Source organism: Brugia malayi (genome assembly GCF_000002995.4).
Source record: "Brugia malayi strain FR3 genome assembly, contig: Bm_v4_Chr3_scaffold_001, whole genome shotgun sequence".
NCBI lineage: Eukaryota > Metazoa > Nematoda > Chromadorea > Rhabditida > Onchocercidae > Brugia > Brugia malayi.
The window spans coordinates 426109-450491 of NW_025062477.1; the positions used below are offsets into that span (position 1 = coordinate 426109).

The following is a 24383-nucleotide window of genomic DNA, read 5'->3' on the forward strand; positions in this document are numbered from 1 at the left end:
AGTTTGGTCTGTCTACCAAAATTGTTGTATAGTTATCGTCGGGAAAAGACTTACTATATCAACTTCATAGTAGACAAGTTTACATGAATGCATGTTTTCAGTATCACAAAAATAGTTATATAAATTTTGATGAAGGAAGTATAATAAGTTTCAGATTGGAAATTCCTATACCTTTTATCGATGATTTGAAGGATAAAAGTAACGGTTTGCCCTGTAAACTGCTGTTCTTCATTTCATTATTATTATATACTATATTTGTATACGATTACTGATGTCACTTTCTGGAAGGATGTCATCATCCTCCACAAGTTCAGATTCAGAGTTTACGGCAGAAAGTAGTGGAAATGAAAGTTTGTCAGATCATCAAGAAACTGCTACAACTGATCTAACCATTCGACAAGGTGTGTTTTTTCATTGTCCCTTATTTCATTCAATTATGGTGAAAGTTAAAATTCGAATATAATAGATTTTATCTATTTAAACATTTTTTACGCTGAAATTTGAATTGATATAAAAAGGCTTTCGTGACAGAGTTTAAGTTGAAATAAAAAAAGATTCCTTTTATATCCACTTTCTCACAATGACACCTGACAACTGCATTGATTATTCTTCTGAGTCCATCTAGTAATTCACTTTTTGATCCTTGCTCACTCCAGATATGAAGAAGTGAGTTTTAGAAAGTTGCAATGATTGAAGAAAATTTTTCCAAAAAAAGGAACATGTAAATTTTTTTTTTTTTCCATTGAAACATTCGATTTGATTATGATTTAAGGAAAAACGGAAAATATTAGCAAGTTGTTGATTTCTTATGCTTCCAAATTCAAAAATTACAAATTGCATTATTCTGAAGAATTTAAAAATCTTTTCTAAATTTCAAAGGATGTGACTAAATTTCTTTAAAGAGAAAAATTAGTTTAATTGTCTAGAAAGATATTTGTTCCTTTCATATTTAACCAATGAGCTTATAGGACATGGTTGTGAACAGGTCACTTATCCAGAAGGAGCTAATTGCAAAAATAGAAAAAATTTCTCTTATCCTCTCTTTCTTTCTTACGCTATTCCTGCAGTTTAATAAAATCGTCAAAATAAAGTATCACTTAAAACTCTTCTCTTCAATCATCAATTTGTGCATTCTTTGATTTCGTGATTTCCTCTTAAAAAAAACAGAATCTTGAAAGAAGATGAAATTTCCACTGGACATAGGGCTTTCAACGCGAATTGTTTTGTAACATATTTGAAAATGGGAAAATCCCACTTCGTGAGAAAACATGAGGGAAGTTGTTGGTGGGAAACTGTTGACAGATACACAAATACTTTCTTCGAAAGATATGAGAATGAAAATCTTAACAGAAGAAGTCGATAATTCTTCTGTTTAATAGTGTAGTACTTAAGTTAGATGGGGAAAGTATTTTGCATCACATTCTATAAAATAAAATTCCTTGAAATTAAAAAATGCCTTTCTTCTTTTAGAATCACCGACAAAAGATAATGGAATCAATACAGCGGGGAAAAAATTTGAGGAAGGCAAAGATGAAGAAATGTCATCTTTTGGAAGTTCAAGAAGTGACTCGGATACGAAAGACGGTGAAAGTGATGCTTCCGGTTCGAAAAGTAAGAATAAGTGTTAGCAGAGATTTCTTTTTCAGCTCTCTATATTACTTGGAAGAAATAATTTTACTCCATAACTTTTCTTTTTCTTTAATTGAGTAATTGAAAGACGGAAACCAATCGTTATGGAAATCAATACATAACCTATGTGCATATTTATAGAGAGCGAAAATGGTGAATGTGGTGTTAATGAACGAAAAAGTGATTCAGTGTTCAGTGCTGAAAGTGGTGATGGAGAGGTTGCTACGATAAAAAAGAAACGTGGTGTCAAAATTACTGATGAAACAAGAAAGGTATGGTTGAAAAAATTTTCTCTGTAAGAATTAATCTGTGAACTCAAAATTATATCAATTTAGTGCTTAATTTGAGAAGGTTGCTTGTTAAATTCGAAGCAGTTTTACTTGTGAAAAGTAAGATTATGGGATGAAATGACGTAGCTCATAATAAGTCCAAGATATCATAAATTAAAGATGACCAACCAGAAGTCAACTGACTCATTCATGTTATTGATATTACTGCTGTTCACATTATTGACAGTTATATTTTATTAAGTTTCTGGAAGATGAGAATATATTACGGCGATCTTCAAGGCAACGTAAGGAAACAGTCACTCTAAATACGGAGAAGGGAACAGAAAAAACAGCAAAAAAATCCGATAAAAGGCATCATTTTTTTTTATTATAATTGTGTTGATAATGCAGGAGTTTCATTTCCTCTAAAGTAATCTTTTTCAAGCTAAAAACTTAAATCTTCTTTTCTCTTACAGGGATTTTCCACAGTCCGAGGAAGATGAAACAACTGGCAGTGAATCATCGTCGGAAATTGCACTGCCAGAAAATGTGCGTCAAAAACCAAAGAAACTGAAAGAAAGGAAGCGGCTCCGAAAACGCGGTTTAAGTTCCGATGATTCGGGTGGAATGCGTCCCACACGTAGGAGCAAAGTTGTTGGTGATAAAAATCGCATCAATTATCGAGATATTAGTTCGGATGAAGAGGTCTTATCATACTATTTTTCTTGCAATAAAGACTGTTACTAAGTTTATAATTTAAGTAATGTATTTACAATAGCAATAACGCAAATTTAGAGTGCCATAAGGTTTTATCAATGCGAGAGACATGCAGGTAAAAATAACTAAATGCTTCTAAAATTCAGAATGAAAAAAATTTAATTTATGATAGAGTGGTTGGTAATTAGAAACAAAGATTTACCTAAACTGCACAAACATTGTTGTCTTTATGCGCTCTCTCTCTTGTAAGCGATTTAATATCTTCTATCTGATTTTTGATCAAAATTACTCACCATATCATAGATTTACATAAATATCTCTATCGCATCTTTCTACCATAATGTCGCGACCATTTTGGGAAATTAAATGATATGAATCTATGATTAGCTTAAGTTATTATTTGCAGTATTTAATGCGCATTCAGATGCTAATAGATTATTTAATGATGCATAGAGGTTTACACAGACAATGCAAACGTATTTGGTCATATTTAGTTCTCTTGTAGTATTCTATCTTCACTTTCAGATCAATTCTGATGATGTGTTAGAATGGGATGAAGGTGATAAGGTAGAAGGTGCTGGTTCAACAGATCATAATACTTCGTGTAGTGAAACGATCGAAAAGGTATTGCGCCATCGAGCAGGATATCCAGGTGCAACCGGAGCATCGACAACGTGCTACAATGTGGAGGATAAAGGTGACCCGAATGTTAAATTGGCAGGTACTAATTGTCAAAAAATTTCATTTTACATCCGTAGTAATAGCATGAGGAAATAAATGAACAATGAATGATTTTCTACAAGCTTATGCTAATGTTGTTTCATTAATTTCGTCTTTCCAAGATCACTCATAGATCAGAATAATAGCCTGCAAATTAAATTTTAAACAATATTACAATAAAATTCAATTGTGTGAAGTGTTTTAGTTCTAAATCTTTGAAGTTATCCGAGAACATTTTCCTAGTTTGCAATGTTGTAAATCTGATTTCACCATATCTAATCTGTGCATGACTATATGAGGCAAGGCATTGCTGACAAAATTGTTCTGTCCTGAGTACTAATAAAAAAGAAAAGATTATGTTTGCAGAAAATGGCACTGAATTGGAATTGGAACGCCAGTATTTAATCAAATGGTTAGGCTGGTCACATCTTCATAATACATGGGAGTCGGAAAATAGCTTAAAGCTGTGTAATGCAAAGGGATTGAAGAAAATCGATAATTATATGAAACGTTTAAGAGATATCGAAGAATGGTTAGTTTTACCAGTTGAAGTGCATTTGGAATTTGATTTGAAAAAATGAAGAGATTAAGAATGTTAGTTTCAACAGAAGGGTGGATTAAGAGCTGAGAGAGAAATGAGATGGAAATTCAGAGTTTTTTTATAACTCAGATAGAAATTCGAAATTTTTTCATAATTTTTTTTTTCATAATCAATACAGTTTGTATAGTTGCATAGTTCCAGGAAACTTACTGCAGATAAAGAATATATCGAATTTTTTGATTGTGAACAGCAGATGAATGACGAACTTAATGAACAGTATAAGGTAATACACACTAATATATGAGATAGAAATGATAGATAGAGAGAGACGGACAGAAGAGATTGAGATTGGGACAACTTAATTTTCTTTAGATTTCAGCTAATAATTGTTTTCATATTTCACAACTTTGTAAGAATGATTTCAATCATTCTGTGGGTTTTAAATTTATCGTTGGAAGTAAAAGCATTCCAATCATTCATTTAATGCTGAAATTCTCGATAAAAATGGAATGAGTTTCAAGTTGGAGAGGAATTAATATGTAGTTAAATGTATAAGAGTATAGTTGGTGTAGTTAAATCTTCTTCATTTAGCACATAACTAGTCACAAATAAATCCATACGGTTCTCGAATAAATTCTTTCAGGTTATTGAACGAGTAATAGCTCATCAGATATCACGTAGTCAAGGTGAAAGCGAAGGAACAGAATATTTTGTGAAATGGTGCGGCTTACCATATTCCGAATGCACATGGGAAGAGGAACATTTGATCAAACGACAATTTCAGGATAAAATTGATGCATATTATGATCGACGTGATAATGGAAAAATACCGAATAAACACTGTCCGGTTTGTTTTCAAAATTTTTTATTCTGCTTGAAAAGCATGTATAATAATATATTGCGATGTGAAAATGTTAAATTAGGATTTCCCAAGTTTGATACACAGTGTATATCCTTTTACTTACTATATTACCATTTAAGCGTATTTTAGTTTAAAATACATTAAGTTTACATATCTTTCTCTACATAATAAATTTGTGATATCTTTATAGCGTCTCTTTCTGTGGTAAGCTCTCTTATCCTTCTTTATAGAGATAGGCTACCGGCACACATAGAATAAGTCTTAGTATTATTTTCTTCTCATCAACATCTCTTTCTCCAGTTTCCAATTTAATTTATCTTTTTCTCAAACTTTTATTTTTTAAAACTGATCTGGTCATCGACATTTTTGCAGGCTTTAAGAAGACGACCAAAATTTGAAAAGCTGAATAATATCCCTAGTTTCCTTCAGCGAAAGGATGATCCAGAGCATGAGTTACGCGATTATCAATTGGAAGGAGTGAATTGGATGTTACATGCTTGGACAAAGTTTGTTTTGGAATTTTAATATGATTAAAATTCAAAATTGCTTGATTACTAATAAAAGTTGGGGGCTATGGTTTAGAACATTAATGTCATTTCATGGATTTATTTCCGTTAGTGATTGGTTTATATTCGTATATGACAGAACGTAAAATTCAAAAATAATAAAAAAAGATGCGTATATGGTGGACAGTATCAGTCTAACACAAATCGGACTTACATTAGAATAAATGAAGAAATACAGTTTGACAGTAATTTTGAAGGGTTTCATCAGTAAAAAAAGAGATATGAATGTGGTCGGATAAATATATTTGACTAAATTTGTCGTGATTTGAATAAAAGTAGCCTCGACACAATATATTTTGTTGAGAAACGGACCTGTGTTGGGTGGAGACAGACGGTCAGTCGTTTCTAAAACTTGTTTTAAGTTCTTGATATTTAAATGATTTTTTAATTTTTTTCAGGGAAAATAGTTGTATACTTGCGGATGAAATGGGATTGGGTAAAACGATTCAAAGTATTAGTTTTCTTTCGGTACTGTATCATAAATACCAGTTGTATGGGACATTTCTGGTCGTAGTGCCATTAAGTACGATGGCTTCTTGGCAACATGAATTCGAGACTTGGGCACCAGATCTTAATGTTGTCACCTATGTTGGTGATGTTACAAGCCGTGATCTGGTCATTAATTTTTTCCTTATGTATTTATATATTCGTATTTTTTTCTTAACTATAAGTTAGCATACGCTTTAACTATAATCTTTTAAATTTATGAACTATTACTTAAAACGGAAGCAATAGAAGTATTGCCTTCCGCAAATATAAGTAATGGATAATTTCATAATAGCTGAAATGCTCAGTGAAATAATTAGCTTGTTGATACTTTATAGTTTTTACGGTCAGTATAGTAATTTTTTAACTTGTTATTGTGGTATATTTAATTACTTACAAAATCCAGTTGCATAATCCAACAGCAGAAGTGCACCTTATAATTGCGTATAATAAGATAATTTGATTCGGTTGCTCATATAAAGTAGAAATTAAAAAGAATTGCTTTACAGATAAGGCAGTTCGAAATATATGTACAGAGCACAAAACGTCTGAAAATGAATGTCGTCTTGACTACCTACGAAATCCTTCTGAAAGATAAGGCAAGTTTTGCATTATTGATAATTGCAGGAAGTTAATAAGAGATCCAAAATAATATTATCCTTCGTGTACTGGTATGAATTTTGTTATATGAATTACTGTGTATATTATCCGTAGATCCGTTCAACTCCAGGATGGCTGAAGGCTTATAAAGTAATCTTTGTAAATTTTTTTTTCGACGATGTCTTAAATAAATTAATTTTTACATTATTTTAGTCTTTCCTTGGTTCATTTGAGTGGGCTGTGTTAGCTGTTGATGAAGCACATCGTTTAAAAAATGATGAGTCACTGCTGTATCGTTCGTTGTTCGAGTTTACAACAAATCATCGGTTACTAGTAACCGGAACGCCACTTCAAAATTCATTAAAAGAACTTTGGGCCTTGCTTCATTTCATTATGCCTGAAAAGTAAGCATTCAGAGAGTTGAATTTTCTGCTTTTTGAAAATAGGCTTGAGGATCCTTTAGTATATTAATGCTTTATGTTCCCGAGATACGTTAGCTTGAAACATAACATTAAGTTTTAGATGTAAAGCGTGTAATAAACTGTTGATATCATCTACCTTAATAAATGTCTTGTCACATGATTTGTACTTCATAAAAAAAGAAAGACGAAGCCATAAATTTAGAAAGGTCATTCTATAAAAGTGAAATTTATTTATTGTACATTCTTCTTTATCACAATAAATTTATTGCGATAAAGGAGCGCAGTAAATTTAATGTTTCTACTATTGGCTAGCGCTGTCACATTTGTGGTTTAATGTCCAATTTTTTTTCACTGTGCAAAAGATGAAAAGATGAAATAGTAGGATGACATTTAAGAATACTTAGATCATCAGAAAAGAAAAAAGTTATTTGTTCTGTTTAGGTCTCAAACACTAACTGCTTTTTAATTATTTTCTTATAGATTTGATAGTTGGTCAGAATTTGAAGCGGAGCATCATGACTCGGATCATAAGACAATTGCATCTTTACATCGAAAACTTCAGCCATTTTTGCTAAGACGTGTAAAAAAGGACGTGGAAAAATCATTGCCAGCTAAGGTTGCATTTATCATTGTCATTGTATTATTGTCTAAGGTTGCATTTATCATTGTTGTTTACATGAATTTTTAAGAAATTTCGAAGTCAATTTTTGAAATTTACTTAGTTCGACAGTCCGTTCTTTGTTTCCTACGACGAAAGAATCGACGCTTTAAATATAGGCATTGTATGTATCTGCGGAACAGACCAATATTCCTTAGATCCTTCCATTTACTATTTCGGTTAGGATCTCAGCAGTTTAACGTTCTTTCAGGTTGAGCAAATTCTACGTGTAGATATGACTGCCCAGCAAAAACAATATTACAAATGGATTTTAACGAAAAACTACAAAGAGTTATCAAAAGGTGTGAAAGGATCTATTAACGGATTTGTGAACTTGGTTATGGAACTGAAGAAATGTTGCAATCATTCTTCACTTGTTCGGTCATACGATCAAGCTGAGGAAGGTGCGGATGCCCGACTACAGGTGTGTCTTTATGATGAAATCGAAATTTCAACATGTTTGAAACTGACAGAAAATCCCTAAATCATTGTGAATTCTAAGAACTTTGGGAAGAATATAAAAATAATCTTCTGATATTCTGCCGTAGAACAATTTTTCTCATTCTGTCATATCAGTCGTCGGACTGAGTATGACAGAATGTAGATCGATAAAAACCTGATCTTAACTTTGTTATCGACGTAGTTAATAATTTTATGAAACCACCAGTTTAGTTCGACTGAATTTTCATCTCCGAAGTCGGTTTAACCTTTTGTTTTAAATATTGATGTAGTATTTCGTTTGTTTTGATTTTCATTTATTCGAATATTTCGTTTATTCGTTTATTTGGATAGCTTAATTAAATTTTATATCGGATTTGGATTTCATTCTCTTCGAATTTCAAGTTGTCACTTTTTTTTTTCAAACTGAAGTAAGAATACTTCAGCAACTATTGAAATCTTCTGGGAAATTGATTTTATTGGACAAATTATTATGTCGTTTGCAAGAAACTGGACATCGGGTGCTAATTTTTTCACAGATGGTGATGATGCTTGATATTATGCAGGAATATCTTCAGCTTCGACGTTTCCCTTCACAGGTAGATATTCAATCGAATTCTTTCTAAATTAAGTTGTTTGCTTTTTTCAAAACTTGTGCAGAAGGCGTATTGGAGTAAAATGATGTGAAATATATTTTCTTGAAAGACGATAAAGTAAACATGTCAGAAGCTCAAAATAAGTTGGGGAATTATTGAAACATCTTGTTGAATGCCAAGTGGTCGAACAAACAGTTGATTTCTAGGTAGATGTCGTAATGTACATATAATAAATAATTGATATAAAATCTGGGTGGATGTACATATAATAAATAATTGATTTAACATTTCTTTACTTATCATCTGATATTCAGCTAATCCATTAGTCATAGTGGTCTGAGTGTATTACGTTGAAATTTTAAGACATTGAGATATCAAAATCCATCAATACTATGTTTTATGGATTTAATTATTCGTTAATTAGTGTAATTATATTACACATAAATTTAAATTTCAGAGATTGGATGGATCAATGCGTTCAGATCTTCGGAAGGCAGCGTTAGATCATTTCAATGCTCCAAATTCTCCTGATTTTTGTTTCTTACTCTCAACCCGAGCTGGTGGCCTTGGAATAAATCTGGCCACAGCGGATACAGTTATTATTTTCGATTCAGATTGGAATCCACAAAATGACTTACAAGCAATGAGTCGTGCGCACAGAATTGGCCAAAAAAAGCAGGTAATATAGATTACAATTTCAGATCTTTATTAAAAGAAAATTTATGTTTCCTCAAACCATCAGGTAGCTATTGTTTTGTGCTTGAAGTTTAAGGCTTCGCTAATTTATGGCGATTACGAAAATAATTTGCCTGGCTTGTTAAGGTAAACATATATCGCTTGGTGACAAAGGCATCGGTAGAGGAGGAAATTGTAGAAAGAGCAAAGAGGAAGCTAGTCTTGGATCACCTTATTATTCAGGTGCACTTGCTTAAATTTTACTTCTATGATAGTGATTATGATGAAATAACCAACAAATTAAAAATTTTCAGGGAAATCTAGATTTTCAAATATTGAAGTTCAAGAATTAGAGAAATTGCAGAGGATGGATACAACTGGTCGAACGGTGCTTTCGAAAACTACCGTAACAAATGGTACAATGCCATTTGACAAACAAGACTTGGCAATGATTCTGAAATTTGGTGCCGAAGAGCTTTTTAAAGAAAAAGAAGGTGAAGAACAAGAACCAGAAGTTGATATTGATAATATTTTGCAAGGTGCGGAAACTCGGGAATGTGATCAACAGGTATTCAGGAGAGAATTCTCTTCTGTCATTTTTTTCATTTTAATACTCATCGACAACATCCTTCTTAAGAATATCGGTGGGATTAATTTGCTTTGGTACAATGGGATCCACAAAATTGCGCTTATAAACTACGAATTAATCGAAATTTGCAGAATTCTGGTAGCGAATTGTTGAATGCATTTCGTTATGCAGATTTTTCATTTGATGAGAATAAAGATGTACCATCGTTGAACGTAACAACAGCTCAAACGGAAATAAACCAGAAAGATTTGACCACATCGAAGTCGTGGGATGAAATTATTCCAGAAGTTGATCGCAAGAAATTTGCTGATGAAGAGCGTGAACGAGCCGAAAAAGAACTTTTCCTTGGACCAAGACAAAGAACAAAGGTGCATGATTAACTTTTCGTCTTTAATTTTTAATATTCTTTTATAGCTTGCATCGATTCATTCACTGACTGCCTTGTTAGTGGATGAATGAAACGAACTGATTCGAAGTAATGTAATACTACAGTGTATAAGACATATAGTGATGTCCTTATGTCGCACCATCTATTTGGTCAGACTTGATAGCACTTCTTCATTAAGTGATGATTAACCTAAGTGACTTGAGAAACAGAAGCGACTCAATATTCAATGATGTTGCTGATAAGATCTGATAATTGGAGAAGTGTTTGGGTGGTATGTATACATATAAGCTCAGTCGCTTCAAGCGAATACATTGTCAGTACGGATTCATCCATTTACTATCTTATTTATAAATTAAGTTTAAATTGCAGAGTTAAATTTGAGTATTCTGCAGATTCCTGAGGTAGCTGCGGAAGCTGGGGATAGTGACGAGGATGAGAAGAAGAAAAAAAGGCGGAAACGTGGTCGAGATTCACCATTAAGCGAAGAAGAAGGTTCCGATGAGGATAAGCGGAAACGTGCAAGAAGGAAATTGTTATTTAATTTCACTGAATCAGAAGTAAGGAGATTCATACGGAGTTTCCGCAAATTTGCAGAACCACTGACAAGGTGAGAGTTTTATTGTAACTGATTCAGTTTATCATGAAAATTTTTGAAACGAAATTTTTAGAATCCTTTTATATAGACATTTGAAGTCTTTTGCACAAGGGTCAATTGCATTGCAGATTAGAAGCAATAGCGCAAGATGCAGAATTAGAAGAATTTAGTAAAAATGAGCTGGAACAGCTTGGTAATGAATTGTTAGCTGGTTGTCAGAAAGCTCAAGCTGAATATGAGGAAAAGATCAAAGAAGCAATGAAGAAGCCTATGGAAGATGGTAAAAGAAGACAGGTTTGATTTTCAGTACAAAACTTCAAGTTTTAGTTTTTGCTGATTTTTCTACCTCAAATTCAGAAGATGAAGAAACAGATATTGGAATTCAAGATTGATGATAATTCAAATCAATTTTTCTTTTGAACAGTTCATAAAAAATGTAATTGCAATTTCTCAGGATCGTGGAGCCATTTTTAAATTTGGAAATATTGACGTCTATGTTCGACCACTATTGAAGATGCAGTCAGATCTTATACCGCTGCATAATCTTGTCAAAAGTGTTGGTGATATCAGATTGCTACAAATTCCGGGTTATCCGAAGGAACAAAAAGGTTGGGATGTTGAATGGGATATCGCGGATGATTTAGCACTGCTGAAAGGCATCTATCAATATGGTCTCGGCAGTTGGGAAGAAATCAAAATGGATCCCAGTTATGGTTTAGCCGAAAAAGTTCGTGTACCTTTTATGGTTTGTGTTGTTCAAAAAAAAAATCTTAATTCAAAATTATTGGTGGAAGGCTTTAACGCCCGAAATAGAAATGAAATCATGTACGAGAAATAAAATTGGTTGTTCTTTGCTTCAGATCTGGTTGAAGGATAAAAGCAAGAAACCGCAAAGTAAGCATATTCAAGCACGAGCAGAATATCTTTTGAAATATCTTGCCCGTAGTACGAAGGCTACAGAAAACACTTCAACGAGAATGAAACCTTTAAAAAAAAACCATCCTTCGGTTTCATCAACTTTAGGAATACCGGTGAATACGAAATTTTCTTCTTTGGTGAATTCCTTTAACTTAATTAGATCATTAAGTTCATCCAACAAATTGATGGCTTATAATGTTTAAATTCTAACATGTTTCACGCCATTAATGCAGATATCATGGAAATTCATGGTAATTTTGTTGTTTCGCATTAGTCCTAAATTTTCTATATTTGTTTTTTGAATATGATACGTTGCTTCATTTAATGATATAAATGCTAATTCAGGATAAACCAAAGGAAAGAAAAACACCTAAGGAGGAAAAGAAAGAAAAGAAATGTAAAGGAGAACATGGAGATGAAAGAGATGATGCTGAAAAAAGAGAATCAAAAGTATTCGTGGTTTTTATTTCTGTGCCACCCTTTCGATTTTAACATATTTACCATAATTACAACTATAGTTGAGATGAGATATCAGAGTAATGGAAGCTAGTGATAGTAGTCTATATCTATTATCAATATAAATTATTATGATTTCCATTTTAAATTCCCGACAGATTTATTTTCCAGCTTAAAAAGGAGCGAATTGGGATTAGTTTGGATCATTTGACCATCAACAAGTCGAAGTACAAAAAAGACGTTGAGAACAAGAAGTCATCACAGTTTGCAGAGGTTACTCTTTGTGTAGAATAAATATGATGTCGCAAATAAGCTTTTGCATTTGATGTTTGAGTAGAAGAGATTAAAGAAAGTGATCGATAAAGATTGAATGTTATGGTATGTTGTGGGAAGATAATGCAGATATGTACCAGTATTTTAGCGAGCACATTGCACTGAATGACAGAATAGTTTCTAGAATCCTCTAAAGACGAACTACTTCACAAATGATGTTTGATATTTGACTGATGACGTAACTGCACCAACTAATTATAGATTTTTTTGAAATATTCGTGCTTTAATTACATTAGTTGTCATCTTCGTTAGCGCTTTGTATCATGAAGCTAGAAGATTTGGTAGTTTTGACATAGAACTTAACAGAATATGAATATAATGTAAAGTCAGTAATCAAACAAATTAAGGAGTTTGTGAATTTTAAAAACGTAATTTATAAATTGATAAAGTGGTTTTATCAACTGTGTTTATTTACGAGGTCTGTAAAGGAAATGCATTTTTTCAGTGTGTCAAAATCATGCGACCTGCTCAAAAGTACATGCGAAAGCTGGTACAGTGCGATGACTTAAGCTCGACTGATTCACTGCGACATTTACTCAAAATTGGTGATCATATCAATGGACATCTTGGAAAAATTGGCTTAACGTAATTTGAATTGATTTCTTTGTTTCACATTTATATTTTCATTATAAGAAGTCCAATATTTCTATATTTCTTTTCTTTCTAAACATCACTTTACAATTTTTAGGAATGGTACACTGTAAATAATTGAAAAATATACAGTAATGTTGACATGCTAAGTTTTTATAACAAGATACCTAAGCCTAAAAAATTAAAAGCCTTTTGTAAAATTGCACTTATATCAATGAACAAAACTAAAAAGAAGATAGAAAAAAAAAACGTGCTCATTGGGGATTCCCGCTTTTTTCTAAAATACAGCTATTTGAAAGTCTATTTTTTAACATCCCCTTTATGTTATTCAGCACTTTTTGGATGACCCTTACAGTCAAATTGCATTTTACAATTTCAATGCACGTGTTCAGATTTCACATTTCGTTTTGGGTTCATGTAATTAAATTACCCTTATAAAGAAATCACTTGATGTAACTATGTTTGATATCTTACTGTGTTTAATCTAATTGCTTTTTTTAAATCCTTCTGCTCATTGCAGTCTAATTATTTTAAATTCCTAATTACAGTCTGCGAATTTAATTGATACTTAATTACAGTAAATCACAACTTGTGGAAAAATGGCACTCTTATTTATGGATTTTTTTGTCGTGTTTTACTCGCCAAGAACCCAGCGACCTACTCCAACGCTATCGTATTGCTGCAAAAGATCGTGCTAGTAATAATGAAACTGTATGATTTGATTTGGTTATTTGCCTGAAATTTTCAAAAAAATTAAGCAATTTTGGCGTTTTAGTTATCCCAAAGTTTATGAATTCAAGTACTCGACAATTGACGTTTTTTCCACTAAAAGTTTTCTATATTTGAAATTTCTGACAGGATTTTGTGAAAATTTTTTGTTTAAACTGTAAAGGAATGTAGTTTTTTTCTAGGATTCTCATCGTAAGCATCACCATCATCGTCATCACCATCATCATCACAATGCTAAGAAAAGTCAACAAGATGATAAACCAACAGCTGACACAAATGAAGTTATGGATATTGGTACTGCTATAGGTGAACGAAAAGAAGACAGTAATATGATTACAATTGAAAGCGATCGAAGAATTAATAAGAATTCAAAATATATTCGTTTAAGCAATGATGGGTGTCCACTAACGAGGCATCATTCGAGTAGACCAGAAATTCAAAAACTACAACATTCCGTAAGACATGGAGTCAAGGATGACAATCGGTTAGTCGATAAAACTTTGAGAATTTTTGATGTGAATTCATGAACTATAATTCGTGACAGTTGGTTTATTCCAAATCTTTTCCATGTTAAACGTTCGGCCACAACTTTGTTGGTTTACTGATATGCTTTTTAATTGAAATAAGAACATATAGATTTCTTGTAAGAAATTCAATGTTTTCAACTAGAATACATTCAGCATTATGTTTGTTAAGATAATTGAATTTTTTGCTTTGCTCTCCTTAGGTGAATGTTTTGATTTTTATCATCTGTACTTAGTAATATTTCTTTTGAGTGTTGAAGTCATTAAGTCTTCTGATGACAGTTTAGAACAGGAAAGAGGCAAATTTTATATTGTGGTGGGAGAAACTAATTAGAAGTGCTCAGTCTTTATATCAGAAACACATATATGGAACATATAGTACTTTCTAAACATAAATTGCATTGAAGATAAAGATTTGAGAAGAAAATTTTCGGTTGAATTCAAGTAGTTTTTTATAATTTTGACTGGAATTAATAAACTTTAAAATTAATGTAGAGCTGGTATATCAAACGACGATTTTGACACTTATAAGCCATCTGTGTCGCAATTGCAACAACCCAGTTTATTATATTCGAGCCATAATGAGAATGATAGCTATAAAGATTCGTCGTATCGATACCGCGGGGATTACAGTGGCAGCAGTGGAAGCAGTTTCCATCGTACTCATTATAATCACACAAATTATCGAGACAGAGCAAGAGGTGGGCGACATGAGCACTATCCTTATAGGGAACATCGACGAGAGCACATTTACAACCGTGACAAAGGTATGTTTGGATATTTTGACATGAAGATTTTCATTACTAGTACGCTTTGTGCTTTTGTACTATATTGGATTTGTAAGATCAATGACTTGACTCCTGTTATTGATTTGATTCTACTTCCTAAGAAACGCAATATTTCCAAGCTTATTTTCTCCAGATTAAACTGCAGTGATTGTTGCTAAGTGAAGCTTAGTTTATTACAGTGCAGGAATATATTCATCTCAGTAAAAAGTAATAACAATTTTTAGGTGATCGAACTTCATACTGGGAACGAAGTTACACAGATCTGTATCGTGATCACGGTGATCGTGATTATCGGCAAGAATTCCGTCATGCGTCCGGTCCATCTAGCTCTAGTGCTAATAGCAGTTCGTCACAGTGGTCTGGAACACCAGCCGGCTTATCATCTCATTCTGCTCCATCACTCCTGAACGGTCCTGCTTCATCTTTTAGTTCTTCATTATGTCCTCCACCTGGACTGCTTGAAATCAAACCTCTGTCATCCGTCGCCACTGAACCCAGTACATCCCATACATCGTTTATGCGACCACCACCGATACCACCACATCTCAATCGTTTTGGAACCAGTGATCCCACTACCAGTAAAATAGATAGTACCAGAGATCCAAGAAGGTAGTGTTAAAACTCACTTCATTTTCTATGTTTTTCCTCTTTCCTTTCAAAATATTACGGGTCAAGCAACTATGCACATGATTTGTACATTTATTTTAGAATTTCAATAAAAGGCTAAAAGGCAAATTTTAGTTCGTCACTGCTTTAATTTAAGAAAGAAGTTGCAAAAAATTGTTCCCTACTCTGCATTGTATGGAATTTTTGCAGAAATTTTCCGCATCTTGTTTTAATGATTTTCCGAAATCTCTTTTTTTGTATGAGAATTGTTTAAAGAAAGCATGGTACCTAAAATATTGAGTTAAAATTGTGATTAGCAGTTTAGCACCCGAAGTTTTTCTTTTTTGAAATTATTTACTATTGCTTGCCTGTTTTGTGCATATTTATAAGTGATTGTTAATATGTTAATAATAGGAATGAACTAAATAATGGAAGTGGGATTTTAGAAAAAGCTTTGTTTTTCGTCTTTTCCACGTAAGGAAATCTATAAGCTTCCATATTTAATTACCAGAACAGTTAAATATGTCAAAAACTTGGAGGTTCGGTTAACTGTTAAGATTTGGGTGGTACATGCGGTGGAATTCGAGTGACATATCAAATCTATTTGTGAAGCGGTAACTGATGTTAGTCATGCTAGTACAAACTCAATGATGTAAAGTTTACGTGGCGATAATCTCGCTTTTTTTTTTGTTTTAAAACTTTCTCTTCCATATTTCGTGCCGTAACAAACTATTCATGTACTATTTTTGCATATTTCTGAATCGTTGTCTATTTACATTACTTCCCGCTCCTTTATGTATTGTTTCTGACTACCTATTTCACCTAATTTGTATTAAATAATATATGGTAGAGTGTATTTGACCATATATTTTCAAACTATGATCATATGCAATAACTGGTAGATATGCACGGTTTTAATTATTTCTGCAATCATTCATATCACCGTGAATCCCTGATATCAATAGACATCAAATGGAGTGACCAATAGGACAACGACCTTTGATGATAGCAGGAATGGCTTCGGTAGAGATTGAATTCAGCTGGTTAAGAGGTTGTTGGGGTAATATATCGTTGTAATAATTGGAGTTCAGGAGTGAGGGATAACTGGGAACTATAAAGTAATTGGATATCAAGGCTATAACTTCTTGCAATTATGGGTAGGATGATTCGAATTAACAATATAAAGCCCGAACTGGAATTACACAAGTATGGGTCAATTCAAATTTAAGCTATGACGAATTATTCCAGGATACGGCACACTTCATGTATAAAGAAGTGTGGATTACGCATTATCATTGATATTAAAAATAATGCGTGGAAACAATCGCTTCATATTAAAGATAATACGTGGTCTGACTCTCGAAGACAAGTCAAATTATCGGAACGTACATTTACTTTCTTTGAAAACATAAGCAAATCTAGTAACTGAGGAAGGAGGGGAGAGTAAAGAATTAGAAGGACTAGAAAGGAATTCGAAAAATGAAATTCTGTGCTTAGTTTATGCCATAGTGCGTGCATCTCAATTTCTTTCCACTCATAACTAGTCGTAAGTCCGTATATTTAATTAAGTTAGAGTTAAAAGTCAGTTGTTCTTGCGAACTTGACATGCGTGACCACTAAACGAATTAAGTGACCACCCCACGTAGGACCAATCACCACCAATATCACTTGTAGTGCTTACATTTAACGGGCCACTACTCTCGCGTTACGGCCATATTAGTTGTTGTTGCGACGGGTGTAGTAGGTCTTTGTCCGGTCGCTGCTTCGCGGGGTGATTGCTGGTGTGTTTGAGGGTTTGGGGTGGTCGTGTGTTTTTGGTGGTGCGGGAGATTGCTATTCGGGGTGGAAATAGACTCGGTATGAAGTATATATCGGGATGGGATTGCGGGAATGATTACAATGGGATGAGTCATTGTGGGACAATTGAAATCTTAATTTCTAATTTTGTCTGGTTTAAGATAGGAAATAATGAAAAGATACATGTTTTCATAATTTTTTGATTGAAATACTATTATCGAACTTAGACATGAAGTTGTCATAATTAATTATCTTGCTGAACTTTTATATCCTTTTCAATAGTTTCCAAAATTTAGACCAATAATGACGGATTCTGGTAGTGATGATGAGGTTCAAAACAAAATAAATCTGAAAGTGAAGACTACTACGGAAGGCTATGATGTTATGGTGTCGGAAAAAGCTACCGTTTTAAAGGTTGCGTTTGTTTCATTGTATAACCTTTTTGTTTCTGCTATTTTACATCTAGAATGTTGTTTTTTTTTTTTGTCATTATTGATTATGCTGTTCACATACAATTGCTTTTAAAATTCGTTTCTTATATGAAATATGGAGGTGCCATAGGCCACAAATTCTCTGTTTGTTTTATTCTTTGTTTGGTTGTGCATGCCATCACAGCACTGGTGGAACATGACTGGGAAAGTACTTTTCATCACATTTTTTTTTTATTCCAGTGAAAATTAAGATCGAAAATTAGAGATCCATATTATTATAATGATTGAAATTCCAGGTTAAGGCAGTATTGTCAGAAAAAATTAATCAACCACCTGAAAAACTTTGTCTCATATTTTCCGGGAAGATTCTGAAAGATCATGAGACACTCAATAAACTTTGTAAGTTTAATTTTACTTTGGCTTTCTGTAGTACTTTTCTGGGAAACTCTTCTTTATAAGTAGAGTTAATAATGATTGCGACAATTTATTACTGGCATTGTATCCCTAATCTCTTTCCCAGTAATATTCAGGAATAGTTTATATGAGATTGATAAGGACACATTAAAGGGAATAATAGCTTGGTTTGAATTGGATATTTTATATTTTATAGTGATCATATTTCGTTACTGTTTTAAATCTTTTAAACAAATTAATTTCAGCGATTAGAGATGGTATGGCGATTCATCTTGTTATACGTAATTCACAGCGGGTAAGAAAAATTTCATTTAATTTTTATTCGTTCGATTTTTTTTTTTTTAAGATTAACTTTATTTCTATTTTATTGGCTACTATTAACGTATTACAGCCCGCTGCAGCTAGCACTGCTTCTGGAACTGGATCAACTCCAGTAAGTTTCTTATTGCTTTTGATTTTCAAAAATTATATTCACAGTTGTAATAACTCAAATGTTTGCATTAAATATTTCTTTCGCCTAAACTTTATATTCTTAACACATTCTTTCTCCTTGCTCTTTAGTTTTTCTCAAAGTTATTTGTTGAAACAGAGTGCAACATTGGGAGGAAATCCGATGGGTGGTGCATTAGGAATGGCGCAGCACATGATGCAAAACCCGGATGCAATACGCGAGATGACGAACAGCCCAATAGTTCAATCATTGTTGAACAATCCAGACATAATACGGTCACTGATTGCTGATAATCCACAAATTCAGCAAGTTATTGAGGTAATACTTTCTCCTTTCTGTTTTTATCACAAAACTTGAGGAATAATAAGAATTACTGAGCTGCTGAATTTGTAACCTGAATTACGTATTGGTCGCTTTTGATCGGTCAATTAATTCCAAGTGTTTGTTTAAGTCAAATCCTGAGCTTGGCCATTTGTTGAATGATCCGGAAGTTATTCGACAAACGATCGAGATGGTGAGAAATCCGAGTATGTTCCAAGAGTTAATGCGTAGCCGAGACCAAGCAATACGGAATCTTCAGGTTTTAATTAATGCTGTTTTATTACCGTCTGATTTGCAGCTAATATTAAAACTTACAAAATTTACAATTTATAGTTTTCTTCAATTTAAATGTAATGTTAGGTCCTAAGAGTTGATTGATTGAATGAATGGTCACTTCAGGGTATTCCGGGTGGACAAGCAGCGTTACAACGTTTATACCAGGATGTACAGGAACCACTGTTGAACAGTGCAACAAGTACTTTTGCTAACAATCCTTTCGCAACTTTAGCAGATAATTCCAATAATACAGGTTAGATTTTCTATGCCTTATATTATCTTTTATTAAGATATTCTTTTTTTGAATTAGGAATCATATTATATGTTGACCAATCAACAGTTCGCTGCCAAAACATTTCCAGTCATATAGCTATTATTTAGCATCACGTAGCCAACATGCAGGTGTTGAAAATGCCGAAGCATTGCCAAATCCTTGGGGTAATGCTACCAACACATCTGGTTCCACTCCTGCTAGTACAGGCCTTGGTAATGGTGCTTCTCAATCTTCCGCAAATTTACTGGCTGGTAAGTTGCTTTCACTACTTTAATGTCTTCATTTTCGCATTTTTCCTAGCACCAGTAGTTATATGGTTTAATTCCCCATGAAGCAAAATATGCACAAAATAGCCTAGTTCTGGTGCTATAGTGCATTGGATAAGTTTTTTTTTTTTTCTCCTCTTCTTTCCTCTCTATTTCTCATATATTTTATTGTGTTCCCATCTCAGGAAGTGAATAATCTGGTCATTAATGGTTTGATTTCCAGTTTTGATCGCTGAATAAAGATAATAGATAGAATCTTGTATCTCACTGCCTGTAGCTTCCCTCTTTATGCACCTCACCCGTCGCTCCCTAAAAAAAGAATGTAATCAGAACCAAGTTAAAAGTTAAATTCATTGATAGAAGTGGAGTGAATTAATTTGGAGGTTTGCACAGAATTATATATACATATATAATTGTTTACTTATTTATATATATATATTCGTGCTTATTTATTTATATATAGAACCTATTGCCGTTTACGTATAATTATTTTATATTTCTTAATATTTTCGTTGTAGAACTTGCAAATACCCTTGGTATGCCGGAAAATCCACCAATGTTATCTGACTCGAATGCTTATACACGACTGCTCAATAGCGAGGCGTTTACTAATACTATGAATATGATTCGACAGAATCCATCGTTGTTATCACAGGTTTACAGTTTTCCTTTTTTAATTTAATTTCTTGTATTTATGTTTGAAAAGCATGAAAAATATGTTGCTCATAATTTCAGATGCTAGCATCAGGCCCCGCAGTTTCATCGACTATGGAGCAGTACATACGGAATGCTATGCCACATTTTCGAAATACCGTAAGACTTTATATATTTTTTTAAAATGAAATCTAAATTTAAGATAGGTGGTCGAAAAAACTACTTTTTCTGTCGAATTATCCTTAACAGCAAACATCGTAACTATCATCCAAATTTGTGCTAATTTCAGTTTTTGAAATTTTGTATTAACGCTTCTAGATCTGGAATTTATTTTATTTACATTAACAAGCTATGAACGGTATATTATCCTGATTTTAGAACAAGAAATTCATCTTGAATTAATAGGAATTTAAGGTCAGTTTTGGCATTTGTTTATTGAATTTTCAGATGCAAAATCCAGAAATGTTGCGAACAATTTCTAATCCGAGAGTGCTCGAAGCATTCCATCAAATTCACACTGGCATGGATACTTTACGTCGTGAAGCTCCACAGCTTCTACCTCCTGGATTGTAAGTAGATTTTTTTGTTTCCTAGTATTCACATAAAAGTAGTAGGAACTTATAAAATATAAGATTTTTTCCTGTCGTTTTGCAACATTGACTTTTCAGTTTTTCAACCGCTGCAGCAGCGACTACGACGACACCCAGTACAAATGCTAGGTTTCCCGTTTTTTCATTTCTTTTATGATATCAAAGTTACAAATTTTTTTTGCCTGAAAACCGGAAGAGCGAAGTGTAAAATGATCATCGATCGATTGATTAAAAAAAAATACATACTAATAATAATGTAAAGATAAGGTATTTAAAAACTTTTGTTTTTTTTAAGTGATTCAACTACAACTGGCACAGCACAAGGTACGGGAACAACGGCAACAACGACTTCCTCCGCTCCGACTACCGAACAAGCAATGATGATGCTTAATTTAATTAGACAAATGACTGGCGCTACTCTTGTAAGTTTGCTTTGTTCTTGATCATTTGGAAGTCAAAACAGTAGTAATCGTTCCAGAACACTAACATAGACCTGAAATTTTGCATTTTTCCATGGTCATTCAATGCTATAAGTAGTTTGGTTATTGGATACATGATTAAAATTGCAATCCACGTTTTATGATGCCGTTCTTTACTCATCCAGATCAAAGTATTATCTCAGATTTTTGAAATACCCATGATGTGGAGTGAAACTCGTTGTATCTTTCTTAGGATTTTTTTCCTTTTTTCTGAAGACAAGGTTTTCAGGGTGGGTCAACACAACCACCAGAAGAGCGTTATCGTAGTCAGTTAGAGCAATTGACAAGTATGGGATTCAGTAATCAAGAAGCGAATATTCAAGGTAATCTTAACATTTAACGGTTCTCAGATCTAGGAAGAGCTTTTAGAATCAGTTGACTATAAAATGTTCTCGGCTTTTTGTCTTTAATATTCTCTTTTCTACTAATTATAACCGCATCATCCTCTCCAACGTCAGATTTACCTTCCTGATTGCATAGCCTAATCAGAATTTTTATATGTTGTTCAGGCTAAGGATGACATAGTTGCATCTCGGCTTGCTTCAGGCTTGTGAAACGGTGTATTTAGGTTGAAATTTTTTTGCTACTTAAGATAATAACCAGTATTAAATTATGAAGCGGAGATTGTATGGAAGAGTAAGCATTTCGTTGTAACCCATAATGAACAAGTTTTAAAGTAGTTATTAAATGATATAATGAAGGAAAAGGAAGACGGAAACCTATGGTTGCAAAAATCATTTCCTTATTTGCAATGGTCGTATTATTTATAGGTAGCCATTTTTTCAGTCATATAAGCTTATTAATATCTTCCGGTATTTCAGTCAGTTATTTTTTTATTTTTTATCTTTCTCATAGTGTTTATGTTTTATTGTTCAAGTATATGAAAAATCTGCTGCCAAAACACCATAAGGGTAGTTTTCTAGTAAGCTGTAATAATTGTTTTATAGCATTACTGGCAACGTTTGGTGATGTAAATGCCGCTATCGATCGACTTCTGAGTGGTGCGGGACAGCAGTGATGTACACCACGTAAAAATCATTCGCCGCTTCTTATTGGTTATTCTGTCGAGATTTTATTGTAAATTTAAATGCGACTGCAAATGAAATTCACTTCTTTCATAAGCTTGAACCTTTCAAATGAAGTAAAATTATATCTGTCTTATGTCTTATTAACGTTCTGCTATTTGTATAAGTCGCGAACTCGTTCTTGATTATACGTAAATTGATGTGAGGCAGATACTTCATATGCAGTAAGATACACATGAAATGAGCAAAATTTGATTCCATCATTAAAACTATCAATAAGTTATTGTTTACATGCAAAAGCAACCTCATTTTGTGGCTCTGAATTTGGGATTTATTGAAGTTTCAATAATTCTATTAGACTTTTATTGAGACAAAAATTGTGATGCTTTTCATAAAATATCTCTTCCATTCCATCAATTAACAATAATTATCGTCCGGATATTCGGATGAATTAACTTTGCGAAAATCTTACCTGGTTTCTTGTTTTTGTTTTTGCAGGACTTTTACTAGCATTGGTTTCATTATAGAGAAAATTTTGCACTCAAGAAACAACGAAGCTTGCCTATTAAAACATACACCCTTGATTTTAATCTTGAGATTCTAGCTTCTCATTGAAATATGGTTTTACTAAATTCCTCTCCAAATTTCTTTCTCCCGTTTTTTTGTGAGCAGTTTTTCCTGCCGAAATTCAATTTTTATATTTTATCCATTGAATGGCAAATACGTGAGTTTGCATAATTGACACGAATTTCGTTATTCATTTTTCTCATCTGCTTCGTTGCAAATTTAGCCTCTCGAATGTGATAAATAGCTGAAATGTTGATTTTGCGCTAAAAGTTTTTTACAGATTGGTCATGGTACTCCCGTAGTTCTGAAATAAATTTTTTTTTTCTGATTCGGTTCGCAGCTAATGCGTAATGTCTGAACATGTTTGGGGCGCTGATATTACCCACCTTATAATTCAGGTTTTGCCTTGGGAATTAGTCCATTAATTCTGCATCATTTTAATTATGTGATGTCGATATGACATAAGAGAGAAGGCTTAGAGATGAAGTTGTAAAGGGATGGTCTAATAATTGAATAGAGTGCCGAGATATCGGTCTGAAATTTATGTAAACCAGGTAATCTGTCAAAAAAGTGTTGGAATTTCTTACCCGGTTCGAGTGGTGAAATAAATTTAATATCAAGTACGATAAGGAGATCGTTGTTACTTGAATGATGTAGTATCTAAATTGAGAGTTGCGCGGTGTTATGCTTTGATATCTATTATCAAATATGGATAGCACAAACATAATTAGCTTTCATCTTGAGAAAAGTTTTCAAAATTTGCCTAGAAAATTAGCTTAAATACATTCTCAATAAAATGGAAAAGTATTTTACAACAGATAATGTATTTTATCAAGCATATAGTGAGTAAGTAAATATAATTATTTTATCCATGGAGTTATTTTTGATTTTGTCATTGTTATACAATCATTATTGTTGCCATCTTACCAAATGACGACAACATAAATCATTTCTTATTTTAAAAGCATCATTTTTCCTTTCTGTCGCTAATTCCAAGGATTAAATATTTGTAGGATTGGTTATGATCTTCAGTGTTATTTATGAAACTAATCCATCATCCATCCAATGTATTCTTTTCCTTTTATCTTTTTTGCTTTTTTTTTTCTCTCTTTAAAAATAGTTTCTTTCTATTCAGTGATCGA

General features: G+C 33.0%; 2 protein-coding genes across 3 annotated transcripts; both read left to right on the forward strand.

Moving 5' to 3' along the window:
* Nucleotides 1–271: 271 nt before the first annotated feature.
* On the forward strand, nucleotides 272–15703 carry Bma-chd-1 (the record flags this gene model as incomplete). 2 transcript variants are annotated; one of them, XM_043079581.1, is made up of 31 exons in its annotated part: nucleotides 272–401; nucleotides 1471–1611; nucleotides 1771–1901; nucleotides 2161–2270; nucleotides 2375–2603; nucleotides 3141–3336; nucleotides 3702–3867; nucleotides 4078–4159; nucleotides 4520–4723; nucleotides 5111–5244; nucleotides 5703–5919; nucleotides 6300–6389; nucleotides 6604–6794; nucleotides 7293–7428; nucleotides 7682–7894; nucleotides 8355–8507; nucleotides 8962–9183; nucleotides 9327–9422; nucleotides 9544–9747; nucleotides 9900–10136; nucleotides 10549–10763; nucleotides 10880–11045; nucleotides 11206–11478; nucleotides 11612–11782; nucleotides 12015–12119; nucleotides 12297–12398; nucleotides 12904–13043; nucleotides 13628–13760; nucleotides 13961–14262; nucleotides 14798–15069; nucleotides 15315–15703. In XM_043079581.1, the coding sequence occupies 31 exons, from the start codon at nucleotides 272–274 to the stop codon at nucleotides 15701–15703; spliced, it is 5550 nt and encodes a 1849-aa protein (XP_042935515.1). The 2 variants fall into 2 exon arrangements, with proteins under 2 accessions (XP_042935515.1, XP_042935516.1); XM_043079582.1 differs by lacking the exon at nucleotides 272–401 and having other exon boundaries at nucleotides 1539–1611.
* Nucleotides 15704–17796: 2093 nt separating this feature from the next.
* Bma-ubql-1 (Ubiquitin family protein) lies at nucleotides 17797–22667 on the forward strand (the record flags this gene model as incomplete). The annotated part of the gene is made up of 15 exons (XM_043079583.1): nucleotides 17797–17907; nucleotides 18221–18323; nucleotides 18584–18633; nucleotides 18730–18771; nucleotides 18928–19107; nucleotides 19241–19369; nucleotides 19510–19639; nucleotides 19768–19911; nucleotides 20445–20581; nucleotides 20662–20739; nucleotides 21028–21149; nucleotides 21249–21299; nucleotides 21466–21592; nucleotides 21879–21972; nucleotides 22597–22667. 15 exons carry the CDS (start codon nucleotides 17797–17799, stop codon nucleotides 22665–22667), a joined length of 1569 nt encoding a protein of 522 aa, XP_042935517.1.
* Between the last annotated feature and the right edge of the window lie 1716 nt (nucleotides 22668–24383).